We start from the raw sequence: 15,048 nt of genomic DNA on the forward strand, positions 1-15,048 counted from the left end.
TCCCAGTTACAGGGTGGCCAGCGCAATAACGCCACTACAACAAAGGCAAATCCGGCCTCTCCAGGGCTGGGGGCGTAGCTCAAGGACCCCAGACATTGGCCTCAGTGAGCCTCAAGTCCATATCCAGTCCTGCTGTATGTCCCTGAGCTGGTCACCAGCCCCCTCTGAGCCTCTGTTTCCTTTTCCATGAAGTGGGGATGTGACCTGGCTTCCGGGGGACAGCCGCGGAGATTGGGAGAGAAAGGGACAACCGCCCTGCCGGTTGTCACTGCTGTCCCTCCTCTTCCCACCTGGCCCACGTGGGCCCCATCCGGCAGTGGGACGACGGTGGTGAGGGGCGACGCCGTGGCCATGGACACCTACCAGGGGGCTGGCCCCAGCGCTACCGGCGACAAAGACAGGGACCTGCAGGTGCTGTTACAGGAACTCTGGCGGCTCCAGGCAAAGTACGAGACATGCCAGGCCCTGCTGTGCCCCTGAGCCAGGCCCAGTACCACCCACAGAGGGCTAAGGGGCTGGAACTGAGCAAATGCACCTGGGGGCCAGGCAGGGAGGGGACGACGAGGGGTCGATCCCTTGACGTAAACAGGAGGGACAGCGGTGGGGAGGGCAGTGGGCTGCTGGGCTCCTGCCCCTCGAGCTCGGACGCTGTGGGCTTAGTCTCCTGTCACAGAGGCAGGCCTGCCGGTGGCCCTCCCCCGCACCTGTCAGCTCAGCCCCTCTAAAGTCAACCCGCGAGGCTGTCCCCCCTCCACCCCTGGGTCCTCACCCCTCAGGCAGCCTGTCAGCTTCGGGCTCCCCATGAAAGCCTGAATCAGATACAAAAGGCTGTGGCTCTGAGCAATTTTATGGAGAAAAGGTCCAACTCTGCCATCAGATTCTAGTAGGGCTTCCGACCCCATTGAGGCTTAGCACCGTGGTGTGCAGGGTCCACATGGTATTTGTGGAAGAAGATGGGTTTTCCCAGCCTTCTCCAGGACCGAATGGGTACAGTCCAGTGGGGCCCGAGAGGCAGAGAGGCCTGCCTTGGGGTGCTGAGCAGTCACCCCCCCACTTCCCTGGAGGCTCAGCCAGCCGGCCAGGGTGGGTCCCGCTCTGCCTCGGCCCTTGACCGCTGCTCTTGACTGAACTCAGAATAGGCGGCCCACTGGGGACTCGGCTTGCTCGGGGGCTGGCCTGGGCCTGCACAGCTGGGCAGCAGCACACGGTCGTCCCCCCACCTCGGATCAAGGGCTCACTATGTCCTGGGAGCCCCATGCGTGGTCTGGGCCAGCCTGAGAGGGAGGGGCTCTCCTTACTGTCCTTATAGACCCAAGCACAGGGGTGAGGCCCCTGGCCAGGTCCCACCCGAAGGGCTGGACTCCACCCTCCCCGTGCCCCTTCCTCATGGCCTGACCATGGCAGCTCTTCCTTCGAACTGTGGCTCAGTTTACTCGGCAGGAGATGGGGTGGAGAGGCTTAGGTCAGCGGCCCATGGCCGGGGGTGGGGGTTAGAGGCCCGGCCAGCGCAGGTCTACACAGGTGATCCACGGAGAGTGGCCTTGCAAGAGGTCACGGCCTGGGAGCCCCCAAACCACGTTCCTGGGTCTGGCTCTTGCTGTCACGAGATGTCTCTGCAGGCAGAGGAGGCTGAAGAGAGAGGTGGAGAAGCACAAGCTTTTTGAAGACTACCTGATGAAGGTCCTTGAGAAAATCCCCAAGGGTACGTATGGCCCTTCCTCTCCGCTGCCGCTCCAGCCTTGGGACCAGAGTGAGCCCAGACTCCGTCTGCAGAATGGAGACCCACGGAGGCCGATGCCGCGGGGGTTTGAGGGGCACAGGTGCTGAGCGAGCCACCAACGCTGCCGGGGGGGCCTGTGGCGAGTTCCCCAGGTCCTGGTTTCTTGCTCTGTGACTAGGGGAGCAGCACCTGTTGTGCGGGTCGGACGAACTCATCCTTCATAAGCCCGTGCTGTGGATCACGACCCACTAAACGCTAGCTACGATTGCTATGATTTTGCGTGTCCTTGGTTTTGTTTTTTGTTTTGCCGTTATCGACAAAAATTGCACGGACACCAGAAATGGGCTTTGTGTTTTGTTTTATCTTGATTAGTCCCGGAGCCTGCTGTTGTCAGTGCCAGAAACTTGTTAGGAAAGGGCAGGGGAACAAATATTATTATTTTTTTAAAGATTTTATTTATTTATTCATGAGAGACACAGAGAGAGAGAGAGAGAGGCTGAGACGCAGGCAGAGGGAGAAGCAGGCTCCATGCAGGGAGCCCGACGTGGGACTCGATCCCGGGTCCCCAGGATCACGCCCTGGACTGAAGGCAGCATTAAACCGCTGAGCCACCCGGGCTGCCCACAAATATTATTTTTATTATCATTATCTCAACATCATCAACAATAACTATTCCTGCTTATTAAGTATTTACTTTGTGGCTAAGCTCTTCAGTATTTTTTTACCCCTCTGTATGAGCTTCTGAGCCCTGTGTTACCCAGGCTCAGAGGGGCTAAGGAACTTGCCCCAAATGCCCAGCCAGGAAGTGGTGGCGCTGGGTCTCAGACTCTGGTCTGACATCAGAGCCGCTGTGACAAGTGCTATGGAGATGAGAGGCCCCAAAACTCTGTCCTGAAGCTCAGGAAGGCTTCATGGAAGAGGCGGCCTCTCCTGGGGCGCAAGTGAGTTCAGCGAAGGGGAATGGCATCACGGGCGCAGGGAACAGCACACATGTAGGCTGGAGCCACAGCCCTGCATGGTGAACTGAGGGATGGCGAGTTCCAGTGGGGCACCAGGGCCTGGCAGGGGTGCTGGGAGATTTGATTAACATCAGGAAGCTTTGAGCACCAAGCCAAGGAGGGGTGAAGGCTCCGGGTCAGCTCGGCACTCAGGGCTGCTTCTAAGGCAACCTCATAGTACGGGGCAGGGGGCTTCCTAATTTGGCAATTCAACCCTGCTCAACCCATCCAGGATGGGTTTCCTCCAAAGCTGGGGACCCTGTCGCTCACGACAGCAATAAATCCTCTCCCCGTCTTTGCGGGCTCCCACGGTTAGCACTTTCTCCTTGGGGACGGTGTCACTGGGCATCCTGGCTCTAGAATCTGGGTTCTCCGCTGCCAGGTGGCCTTTCTCTTGAAGAGGCAGGAGGTGGTGATGGTGCTGAACAGCTGCGGACAGGTCCTGCTGTCCTGGGGTAAGCCCTGCATGGGTTGCCTGGCACCTCTCAACTGTGGGCTCCAGCTGGAATTTCAGGACGTAGGTCCCATCCACGTCGTGGGCATCACCCCTGCAGGGGACAGGTGAGGGCTGGGCTGTCTGTTACCACCCATCCCACCATGGCCCTGTCTCCACAGGTCACTACGAAGGGGAGGAGCCAGATGAGACGCTGGTGGGGACCATGGTGGAGCATTACGAGAAGCTCTTCATAGTCAGCCAGGACGTCCAGAAGCATCTGGAGGCCCTCTCCGAGATGAAACAGGTCATCTGCCAGAGGCTGGAGTCTCTAGAGGAGAGCCACAGGGCTCTTATCCGGGTAACAGCTCTCCGAAGCCTGGTCCCTTGCCCTGAGGCCATAGAACTGGAGACAGAGGGTGGCCCGTCCCTCTGCACCCCGGGGAGGCCTTGGAGCAGCGGTGGGCTGCTGAGAGGGTCTGGGTGGGCTGAGAGGTGACACTCCAGAGCCTTGTCCTGTTGCCCTTTCTCTCCCTACCTTTCCCCGTCTGCTGGCTGGCTCGGGGTTTCTCCAGAAGCTTAGCTTGTTTCAAAGGCGTTCTTGGTGGTAGAAGAGCCCCGAGTCCTAGATTCAAACAGACCAGTTCGCGTTCCATTTCGGTCTCCAGCTGCATGATCCTGCGCAAGTGTGGACCCTCTCTGAGCCTCGGTTTCCCTATGTGTCACATGGCAATGCAACCTAGTTAGTAGGTGGCCATGAGCACTGAACACCAGCTGTACCAAGTAGGTGCCCTGAAGTCCCCCCTCTCTCCTTTTTGGTTAATCTTAAAATAAATAGAACTTGCACCAGGAGGCCTGGGCATTCCAGCCAGGAGAAACTGCCCAGGCAGAGGCCTGGCAGGATGACCCTGCGTGTTGCGACTGGGGCCTGGGACCACCACGGAGGGGAGGGGGACCTGGAGAGGCAGGCTGAGGGTGGCTGGGTTCTTGCCAAGGGCCATTTCGCGATGTTTGCGGCGAGTCTCTGCCCCCTGGTGGCCGCACTGAACACCTACAGCACTTTGCACCTGTCTCCCTTGGGAGAACCGGACCCTTTAGGGTTGGGGGGGGCAGGGTGAGATGCACTTTACCTGCTTTTTTGCCTCATTTAAATCTCACCCCAGGGACGCCTGGGTGGCTCAGCGGTTGAGTGTCTGCCTTTGGCTCAGGGCGCGATCCTGGGGACCCGGAATCGAGTCCCGCGTCGGGCTCCCTGCATGGAGCCTGCTTCTCCCTCTGCCTGTGTCTCTGCCTCTCTCTGTGTCTCTCATGAATAAATAAATAAAATCTTTAAGGAAAATAAATAAATAAATAAATCTCACCCCAGCACCTGAAGATAAGTGCTTTAATTCCTAGGGCTGAGACAAGGGGAGACGAGGGGAGCATTCGTTGGATCCCATCTTTATTTAAAATGTTAATATTTTGTCCCTCATGGAATTTTTGTATTAACTATGAGTCTTTAAAAACTATGATTTTTCTATTCATTGGAGAGAGAGAGAGCGAGAGAGAGCACAAGCAGGGGCAGAGGCAGAGGGAGGAGCACACTTCCTGCTGAGGAGGGGGCCCAACACGGGGCTTGGTCCCAGGACCGCAGGATCATGACCTGAGCTGAAGGCAGATACTTTACCAACTGAGCCACCCAGGCGACCCTAACTTTGATTTTTTTAAATAAATGTTGGATTAAAATATGATTTATCTTAATTTATCTTCGTTTTAAATATAAGCTGAGTTTTCGATACCACCTTAAATTTCGCATCTTAGACGCAGTTGCACCCTTCTTCCCACTTTCCAGGGGAGGAGACTGAGACGAGGAGAAGTGAGGACACCTGTGTATGTCCCATGTCCAAACCCACCCCACAGGGCCTCGCTGGGGTTGCAGCCAGCACAGCCCAGTGCAGAGCAGGCTGAGCCATGGGAGGCCACCCACAGCCTTGCTCGGTGGTACCCTCCGGGCAGCTCCCCAAGGCCACAAGGGGGGAGACCCTTGGCTCTGGTTATGGGAGGAAAGAGGGCTCTGGGGGGGCGAGTCAGCATGCAAACCCCAGTCAGCCTGGACACCTTGTCGGGTATTTCCTGATGCCTTGAACAGCTGGAAGATCCAGAACTTCCCCTCTGCCCACCCTCACCATGGCTCAGACCTCCCCAGGGCAGTGAGCACTTGGGTGGGGGCAACAGGACCAGGCCCAGGGCAGATGTCCCAGCTGTGCCCGGGTGACCCAACCTCTCCCATCGCAGAGCCTCAAGATCCAACTGTGTCAGCTGCAGAAGCGGTGTCACCACCAGCAGAAGCAGTGGCTGCAACTGGAACACCGGGTCACCTCCCAGAAAGACATGGGCAGCTACAGTGTGAGTCCAGTCTGCGGGATGGGGGTGGGGCAGGGCTGGGGGCTGCTGTCTCCTCAAGAAGCATCACCCCCACCACACGCAGATCACACACCCCACTAGCCTCGCCCTGGTGACTGCTTTGAAGGGGCTTCTCTAAGATGGGGCAGAGATTACAGTTGGGAAAGCTGAAGGCACAGAGAGTTTAGAGCCAAGCTCTGCCAAGAACCAGAGCTGGGATCCCCCGGCCCAGTCCCAGAGGCTGGCCTATGCCGGGTGCTCACCCAGTCCTCCTGTGGTTAATGATAGGACAGTGGCATTTAAGTGAGTGGTTATTATGCACCATCGCCAGTAATGGTTAAGTCTCTGTGATCATCACCCGGCACAGCTTAGCCCAGGGCCTACCCTGGGATAGGCACCCCCCAACGTGGGTGGGTTCTTACCTGTTATCTATTTCACAGATGAGAAAAGTAATGTTCACAAAGGGGATGTCATGGCCAAAGTTCATGACCAGGGGCCAGGATTTCTGGGCTCTCCAGCTGCTCCTTCCTGGCCTTTGGAATGGGAACAAGTTACCCTCTGGCCCCTAGGTCCTCACTTAAACCAGAGCCTGTGCCCTCCCAGGCCCAGGGGCTGCTGGGAAGACACCAGGGCCAAGGCCGGGGGTGCACTCCACTGGGACAGAATGTGGGCAGCAAATGCAAGGCCCTCTTAGTCCCTGTGTGATCCTAATTTGGAAGACAAGGGGGTTGGGGTCTACATGTTGCCGACCTCCAGCCAAGGGGCTTAGAGACAGAGTGGATTGGCCACTGTTTATAGAGCCCCTTCTGGATCTTTCTCTTCAAGATGGGAAGCAAGGCCGCCACCACTGACCACAGCCCTGAAGACCTGAAGTCTAGGCCTCCAGTGCTGCCCAGAGTGAGGGGCTCCGGGTTCCTCCATGACCCTTCCCAGCCCCTGCCCCAGGTGTGGACCACAGGTGTCTCCAGCCAGGAGGACCCCTGGGAAGGTCATTCAATGTCCCTCATGGCTGGGGAGAATGCTCAGGCCCTGACCTGGGAGGGACTCAGTCAAGGCCCTTGGGGTGGGGGGCGGGGGATAGAGCACAGACTGGGATGAGGAGGTGGCTTCTCCTGCCTGAGCAAGCTGGGGGTCAGGGGGATGCTGGGAGAGGACCAGAACCTCCTCTTCCTCCTCCTCCTCTTCCTGCTCCTCTTCTTCTTCCTCTTGCAGAACCAGCTGCTCAACTACGTGCAAATGGCCATCGACAGCATGGTCTGGCAGTGTTTCCCTTCTGCCCACAGCACGCCCAGGACCATGGGCCTCTTCTCTAAGCTCGACCTGATTCAGGTGAGGACTCCCTGCCGCCCCAGGCTGGCCTCCAACCTCGGCCTATCCCGGGGCTCAGCCCATGGTGCATTCGCATTCAGCCCCCAGGAGCCTGTCCCTCCATGGCTACACGGGCTCCTGGGGCAGTAGCTCTTGAGGTCTCTATTAGTCACTCAACAAACTCGTAGTGAGCTCTCATCTGGTGGAGGATCAAAGGAAGGCGCAAAGGAACTGCCGCCCAGCCTGGCCTTTCTCTGTGGCCACACCCTGCACATCACACACACGGACATTCATGCGCTCTCTGTACACCTAACAATACATGTGAAGCACCTGCAGACAAACATACTGAGATGCCACGGGGATGGCCCCACATTTACACTCCCATGTGTGCTCTGGGAGGCCGCAGTTCTGTGACTGAGGGAGCCTCTCTCTTGCAGGGTCCTCAGTTGAAGGCTCAGACTCTCGGTTGAGTTCCCTGGGCTTCCCCGTCTCACTGCCCCCCAGGACCAGGCCCCCACCTGCCCTGTATCGATGCTTTGGCACAGGGGACATGTTGTCACACTGGCTTCCACTGACCACAGAGCATGTCTTTCTTTTCTTTTTAATAATGTCTTTACTGGGATACAATCCACATGCCATACCATTTTCCCTTTTATTTTTATTTTTTTCATTTTCCCTTTTAAAGCATAAACCTCCACATTTGCGTTTTTGGTTCAGTCAGAACCCGGCAACCATCACTACTACCCAGAACATTTCTTCACCCCAAAAAGGTACATTCTGCATCTGGTTTCTCTCACTTGGCTTAATGTTTTCAAGGTCGATCCATGTCATAGTATGAATCAATACTTCATTCCCTTTGGGGGCTGGATAATATTCCACTGTATGGAAACACCACATTTCCTTTATCCATGAGTTGATGGACGTTTGGGTTGTTTGGGGGTGTTTGGCTATTGTGAGTAATGCTGCTGTGACGTTTGTGTCCAGCTTTTAGTGTGGACATAGGAGTTCAGTGGTCTTGGCTAGATACCCAGGAGTAGAATTGCTGAATCGTATGGTAACTGTATATTAAACATGTTGAGGAACTGCCAAACTGTTTTCCAGAGCGGCTGCACGATTTCACAATCCCACGATGAAGTGAGGGTTCCAGTTTCTCTACATCCTGTCCACGCGGGGTATCATCCGTCTTTTGTAATTCAGCCATCCTAGGGGGTGTGAGGTTATATCTCACTGTGATTTCGCTTTGCATTTCCCTGGTGACTAATGTTGTTGAGCATCTTTTTTTTTTTTTTTTTTTTTTTTTTAGTTGAGCATCTTTAATGTGCTGATTGGTTATTTGTATCTCTTCTTTGAAGAAATGTCTGTTCAAATCCTTTGCTCATTTTTAAATTGGATTATTTGGGTTTTTTTAATTGTTGAGTGCTAAGATATATTCTAGATAGAAATATTATCAGATATATGTGTTTGCAAATATTTCCTCCCTTTCTGTGGGTTGTCCTTTCATTTGGTGCCCTTTGAAGAACAAGAGGTTTTCATTTCGATGAAATCCAGTTGAGCTGTTTTATCCTTTGGCTACTTGTCTTTAGGCATTGCATCTAAGAAACCATTGCAAAAAAAAAAAAAAAAAGAAACCATTGCAAAAGCTATAATCCAAAGTTGTGAAGCTTTACGCCTAAGTTTTCTAATAAAGAATTTATAGTTTTTGCTTCAATATTTAGGTTTACAATCTATCTTAACTTGTTTATGGTATGGGATAGGGGTTGGATTTCATTCTTTTGCATAAAGATACTCAGTTGACCCCATACCAACTGCTGAAAAAAAAACTATCCTTTATCCCTTGAATTATCTCTGCTGCCTTGTCAAAAATTAATTGACTGCCAATGTGAAGGTAGATTTCTGGACTCTTAATTCTATTGCATAGGTCTAAATGTTTATCCTATGCCAATACCACACTGTCTGATTACTGGAGCCTTGTGGTAAATCTTGAAATTGGGAGATGTGAGTCCTCCAACTTTGCTCTTTTTTTTTTTTTTTTTGAGGTGGTTCGACTCTTCTATTAAGGTATGTTTGCATCATAAGCAGAAGCTCAGTGGCTGGGTGGGTTTCAGGCATGGTGTGACCCAGGCTCACTGGCTGGGCTGGGACTCATCCTCTCCATACTCTGCTGTCGGCGGACTTCAATGTTGGCTTCACATTCTAGGTCGCAATTTGCTCTCCTTACTTGAGGCAGGCTCAGTGTTGATGTTCAAACCCAGGATGTTCGGTTCCTCTGGAACACGCGGGGCTGTGTCCCTGCCCCAGGGTTGTCATAGCAACAGCCAACAGTCAGCAAGCCTGCATCTCTGTTGAGAAGGACTTCTCACGAGCTCTCAGACAGCACCAGGGCTGCTCCGCGGCATGGCTCCAGGGACACCATTCACATCGTTGGCATCCCCTGGGGCACAACTCATGTTATTCATATTCACATTGTGATATGAATGATGTAGTTTTCAATAGGGGCACATTTGTCTAAGTAGTCACAGTGCATTAATTTCATCTTCCTCCCAAGAAAAGGGAAGAAATTACACGGTGATGTCAAGGGGTGCCCTGGGTCTCCTGCAACAATCACTCAACTAAGACGTATTGAGTCGCTCAGCATTGTGCTAGGTAAAGAGTTGGAGATGGAAGGTCCTTATGAAAAGAATGCCTCTCAGAGAGGGAAGCTGAGGGTAGTCAGGGTGGGCTTCCTGGAGGAAGCAGTGAAAAGAGGCAAGCAACCACATTCCGGAAACCACACCAGAACTTGGACTCCGCCATCCAGCTTGGGCACCCATGGGCTGTGCTGCTCCAGGTAAGTCACTTAACCTCACTGAGCTTCAATTTGCTCATTGGCCAAGTGTCACTGATACCATACCCTTTGCAGGATGCTTGTGAAAGTTAAGCAAGGTGTAGGTCACCTCTGATGGTGCTTTGGTCCTTGGGGAGGGGTGTCAAAGCACCAGCAGGTGAGAGAGATCTCTTTTTCCTCCCAGGAATTTATGTTGGACAAAATGGAGACAATGAGATTTATCTCACTGCTCATGGAACCCAGAGTATGCTGGTCAGGGGACAGTCTCAAGGACCCCAGAAGATACCCCAGATCCTTCGGGAAATGCCCAAGGGATCAAGACTCGGTTCCCAGAACCCCTTTTCCAGGCACCCAGACTTCAGACTGCTCCAGCCCTCACTGACCCAGCTAGTGGCCATGCAGGCCCTGCCAGCATCATGACCATCTTCTTACCTGTCCAACCTTCTTTTCTCATTACAGCACCCCCAAGTGGGCAGGAGTCAGCCTTGGGGGTGGGGGTGGGTGCTGTTCCCTGTCCTGAGGGATTAGCAGGTGTGGAGGCTGGGAATGAGGAAGGGGTGTGTGTGTGGGGGGGTGTTCCCTGCTTGGACCCAGCAGCCAGGTGGGAGGTCTACTTCTGGGACCCAGGGTCACATGCTCACAGTGATCAGTGGGTCTAAGAAGAGTTGTAGATAGATCCCCAGATTTTAGGAATATCCAAATCAAATTCTCATACAGAGCCACCCAGGGCCGTAGGATGCATGGGAGCTGGCCTTGCCCACAGCAGCCTGGGGAGCACAGTAGATGGGGGACTGAATTTTCTGCTGGGGGCATCTCATCACTGGTTCTCAGAAGCTGAATACCGAGTCAGATCTGCTGCCTTCCTGAGAGTCCCAGAGCTGCCTAAAGTGAATGCTGCTCTCAGGTAGACGTTGGCCAGGCAAAGCCCTTCCCCAGGCTGGTTTTGCCACCTGTAGGATTGGGTGAGAGGGTGTCTAAGGGAGTCCCCTCCCCAGTCTGACATTTTTAGGTCAGTGTCAGAAGAGCTGGGTCTGCATGGAAGGCACTGGTTTGGTTTTATTGTGTCACTGGTGTAAAATCCTCCTAGCAGCCCCTGCAGCCCTGGAAAGAATTCAGCTCTGGAAGTCTGCGTTGGTTTATCGGTTTGGGTAAAAGGGGCCAGTTACGAGCAACTGATGAGCTGCCACAGTGGTCAGCAAATTGACTTTCAAAGAAGAGTTTCAGAAAAGATGCTGCTATGCAGTCAACAAACACAGAAGGTCTCTGTTTCTCAGGGGTTGCTGGGAGAGGGGTCAAGAAGCTCTGAGGGAGGGAAGGTGGGAGCATGAATGGGTTGTAGCTGCCAAATCAATCAGGGAAGCTACATACGTATAATAAGACTGAGTGTGGCCGGGTCTCTACGTGCAGCTTCACCAAAGGAGAGCCGAGGAGGGACCTTTGCTTCGAGTTCTGACCTCACAGGCCTTTGGAGCAAAGTGAACATCTCAGGTCGGGCTCCAGTCAGGTGTGAGAAGGCCAAGGTGGTGGGATGGCTCTGAAGGTCAAGCGAACGCAAGGGGGAGGGTCTTCCAGTTTGGCCAGAGCATGAAGAACCTGATTGGTGGTCTGAGAAGGTGGACTGTAGACCCCTCATGGGGTCCATGGGCCGGGCTCCGAGGTTGGGGCTTGGGTCTGGAGGCCACATGTAGGGGTGCCTTGGTCCACTCGGGCTGCTATCCCAGAAGCCCGTAGACCAGGGGCTTCACACCACAGACATTTACTTCTCATACTTATGGAGACTGGAAGTCCCAGACCAAGGCCCTGGTGGGTGGGTTGCATGGCGAGGGCCCACTCCCTGTTCTCAGATGGCCGTATTCTTGTTGTGTCTTCACGTGGTGGCAGGGGCGAGGCAGCTCTACGGGGTCTTTCTTATCAGGGCACTAGTCCCACTCATGGGGGCTCCACCTGCAGGACCTACTCACCTCCCAAAGGCTCCACCTCCTAACATACCAGAGGTTGGGATTTCATCATGTGGATTTGGGACGGGAGGACTCGAGTACTCAGTCCCTCGCAGGGAGGCTCCCACCTTCTTAACCTTTCCCGGTTCTCCCTCTGCCACGACAGTCTGCTCTCCAAAGAGATCTAAGGCATCCCATCAATCCCCTGTGATGTGGGCATGTGCTAGGCCAATGGTTCTTCGATTCCAACATTCATTGGGAAGACTTGGGAAAACACAGAGCGTGGCCCTACTCCAGGTGCTTCTGATCGAACAACCTGGGGTCTTAGAGGCCTGAGGATTTGCATTTCTAATGTGATTCCCAAGAGATGCTGATGCTGTAGGTGCTGGGATCACTTTGGGAACTGCTGCTTTGGAGGAATAGCAAATCCCAAATGCCTAAGCCAGCTCTGCTCCTCCCCCTGACTGGACTTCAGTGTCCCATCTGCATGACAAGACTGGACCTGGCAGCGTGGGAGCACCACCCCCACCCTGTCTAACCTCCCGGGTGGCAGGGGACATATACCTTTCTATAGGCCCAGGGCATGGTTCTCTGGCTTCCTGGCTGTTCCAGGTGTGAGGACACCTGGGGTGGGGGGCTGTTGTCCTCCTGCCCCCTGCCATCCGCACGCTGGACACTGGGTGTGCATTTGGAGGTCTACTTCAGGTATTTTGTCACACTCCTCAGGGAGGGAAGAGGATGATCAGAACAGGTGCCTGGGGTGGCAGTGGCCTGGCCATCCATCTACATTTGCAATGGGCAGCCAGGTCTTTCAGGAGCTCCCAGCCTCCACTGAGAGGGGCTTGGGTCATGAAATAGACGGATAGGGTGCTGGGCTTGGCGATGCTGCTGCAGGCAGGTACTAGAACGCCGGGGTTTATCCTTTCTGGTCTTTGTGGTCAAACAGAAAGCTATCTCAGCCCCAACCCTGTACCTTTAAAGTGCTTTTTCTTGGGTTTCATGTTAGCTGGAGAAAGGCCTTCAAGTGCATTTGGAAAAAAAAAAGCAGGGGTCAGGTACCTGATGAAATGTCACCTCATCTGATTGCCCAATCAGATCCTGAGACCCCAAGACCCCAAGACACCAGGTGGTCCAGGGCTTGGACACTTTGTGACACGGTGAGCTCATTACCTGCCAACGGATTCCAGCTTTAAGTAACTTCAAGAGTGAGAAAAATTCTTCCTCCACACCATCCTGGGAAAGTTGGTTTATTGGGAAATGGTTGGTGCTGAAAGGCTTGGACATTTGGTGGGAAAATAAAATTATGTCCTCTTTCTAGACTATACACAGTGGGACGCTCCAGTTCCTTTGAGTGGTTGCTTTCCAACTTCCACATCATTGAAACTACTACGACAGTCGCTAACCACGGAGATGCCTGGAACCTATTCTGGAAAGTGCTGGTTCTGAGGTGGGGCCCAGAAATTTGCATTCTTAGCCAGGCAGTTGCTATGGCAGTTCCAGGTGGTTCCAGGCAGGAACTGGGCAGTTCCAATGAGATGGCTCTCCCAGCATAGGGTGAGAAATACCGGGTGTGCAAATGCCCAAAAAGAAGAATATCTGGTCTGTGTTGCCCTGCTCTTCGGTCAGGAAGCACTTTGGAAGCACGAAAGCCACAGAAGTGATACCTGAAAATAATTTGACTACATAAAAATTAGAAATGCATCTACCTCAAGACATATCAAAATATCTGAGGACAATAAACTGGGAGGAAATGGTGATAAATTGGGGATCCCTGGGTGGCTCAGCGGTTGAGTGCCTGCCTTTGGCCCAGGGCTCCATCCTGGAGTCCCGGGCTCGAGAACCATGTTGGACTCCCTGCATGGAGCCTGCTTCTCCCTCTGCCTGTGTCTCTGCCTCTCTCTCTCTCTCTCTCTCTCTCATGAATAAATAAAATCTTAAAAAGAAAAAGAAATGGTGATAAATTTGTAAAAGGATCAGTGGTTTTGATATTTAAAAAGCTCTCACAAAGTAAATGACCACTGTTCATATTCAGAGAATCACAAAATAAAAATGGTCTATAAACATGAAAAATATTTCACCTCACTAAAAAGATTAAACCATTTAATTTCTGCCGGTAAAAAAATTTAAGCTAATACACTAATGCTTGTCAGATAGGCTGCCAAAAGTGCGATAATGTTTACACAAACTTTGGAAAGCAATTTGATTAGAGGTCCCAAGAGGCTTTGAAAAATGTTTATGTCCTTTGGCTCAATGATTTCAAGCCAAGAAATTTAAGCTAAAAAAAAAACAAAAAACAAAAAACAAAAACGGAGCTACTTGGTTCAAAAATGACAGCGAGCCCAACTCAACTTGGCTTAAGCCAATAAGGGAATTCACTGGCTTATGAAACTGAAAGGCCAGGGACCCTAGGTTCAGGTCCAGCTTGATCAGGTGGTCAGTGTCCACGGAATTCTGTCTCTGTCTCTGGGCTCTACTCTTCTACGCCTTGGCTTCATTCTCTGGTTCCATGTAAACGACCTCCGCCCTGCATCCTCCAGAGTTGAGGTCAGAGGAAGAAACAATGTCCCCTCAAAGTCTCAGGGCAAGTCCCACGGTTCACTGTGATGGGTTCGCCTTGGGGCAGGTGCCTCTCTTTAAACAAATCCCTCATTGGCCAGGCTTAGGCTGTGCATCCATCCTTAACTAATCTCTGTAACTAAAGGGAACTGCATCCTCTGCTTGGCCAGTCTGGGTCAAATTTTTGAGTTTAAGTAAGGTGCAATATCTTTTATGGCTAGAGTCCTTCCTCTGGAGCTGGTGGTGGGTGCCACATGAACTACATGGGTTGAATGAAGGGGAGATATGGTTCTCCCCAAGGGACACCAGGCTACTGTGATCACGGGGTGGTGGGACCTGAGGCTGGGCGGGCAAAACCCAGAAATGCCCGTTACAGATGCCGGCAGAGTGTTTAGACAAAGATGTCCACCACATTGTTATTTATAATAACCAAACTGGAAAGAACTGAAGTATCTCAGAAAAAGAGCTCAATAAGTAATGCCCAAACTTTATGATTTTATAATTCTGCAGCCATGCAATTACATGTTTTCAAAAATTGTAGAAGGAAAAATAAAGGATGTAAGTCAAGTGGGGAAAAAAAAGCAGGGATTTAAAGAATAGAATTTTAAGCCCAACTTGGTAAAAAAAAAAAAAAATTCTATCGGAATTTGAAAAACAGAACATAAACCAAAATTGGTCAAAATATATAAAAGAGTGGAAGGATATGCACTAAACCAGTGCTTATCGGTGAGAGGATCATGATCCTCGGGAGGAGGCAGGTGTTAATAGCCACCTAGTGCAGCAGATTGAATCAGGGGTCCCAAGTTTTCACTGTCCCGCGGTGGTGTCCACTTCCACACTCTTGCCGGACGCTCTTGGTGGGCATCTGTCTCTCTCTCTCTCTTTTTAAA

At 52.5% G+C, this 15,048-nt stretch overlaps 1 protein-coding gene across 1 annotated transcript; it reads left to right on the forward strand.

The window, feature by feature from the left end:
- Positions 1-351: 351 nt before the first annotated feature.
- CCDC197 (coiled-coil domain containing 197) lies at positions 352-10,097 on the forward strand. Its single transcript, XM_072760482.1, has 8 exons — positions 352-446; positions 1,620-1,702; positions 2,618-2,661; positions 3,101-3,173; positions 3,334-3,512; positions 5,426-5,536; positions 6,746-6,862; positions 9,850-10,097. Exons 1-8 carry the CDS (start codon positions 352-354, stop codon positions 10,045-10,047), a joined length of 900 nt encoding a protein of 299 aa, XP_072616583.1. The 3' UTR covers positions 10,048-10,097.
- Positions 10,098-15,048: the final 4,951 nt, after the last annotated feature.

The sequence above is a fragment of the Vulpes vulpes genome, chromosome 6 (assembly GCF_048418805.1).
Source record: "Vulpes vulpes isolate BD-2025 chromosome 6, VulVul3, whole genome shotgun sequence".
In the NCBI taxonomy this organism is placed as follows: domain Eukaryota; kingdom Metazoa; phylum Chordata; class Mammalia; order Carnivora; family Canidae; genus Vulpes; species Vulpes vulpes.

Bases quoted from the DNA above. Each gene is read 5' to 3' on its own strand.
- CCDC197 (XM_072760482.1), top strand. From the start codon at position 352: ATGGACACCTACCAGGGGGCTGGCCCCAGCGCTACCGGCGACAAAGAC. The intron at 447-1,619 runs GTACGAGACATG...ATGTCTCTGCAG, and splicing joins CTCTGGCGGCTCCAGGCAAA to GCAGAGGAGGCTGAAGAGAG. The intron at 5,537-6,745 runs GTGAGTCCAGTC...TTCCTCTTGCAG, and splicing joins AAGACATGGGCAGCTACAGT to AACCAGCTGCTCAACTACGT.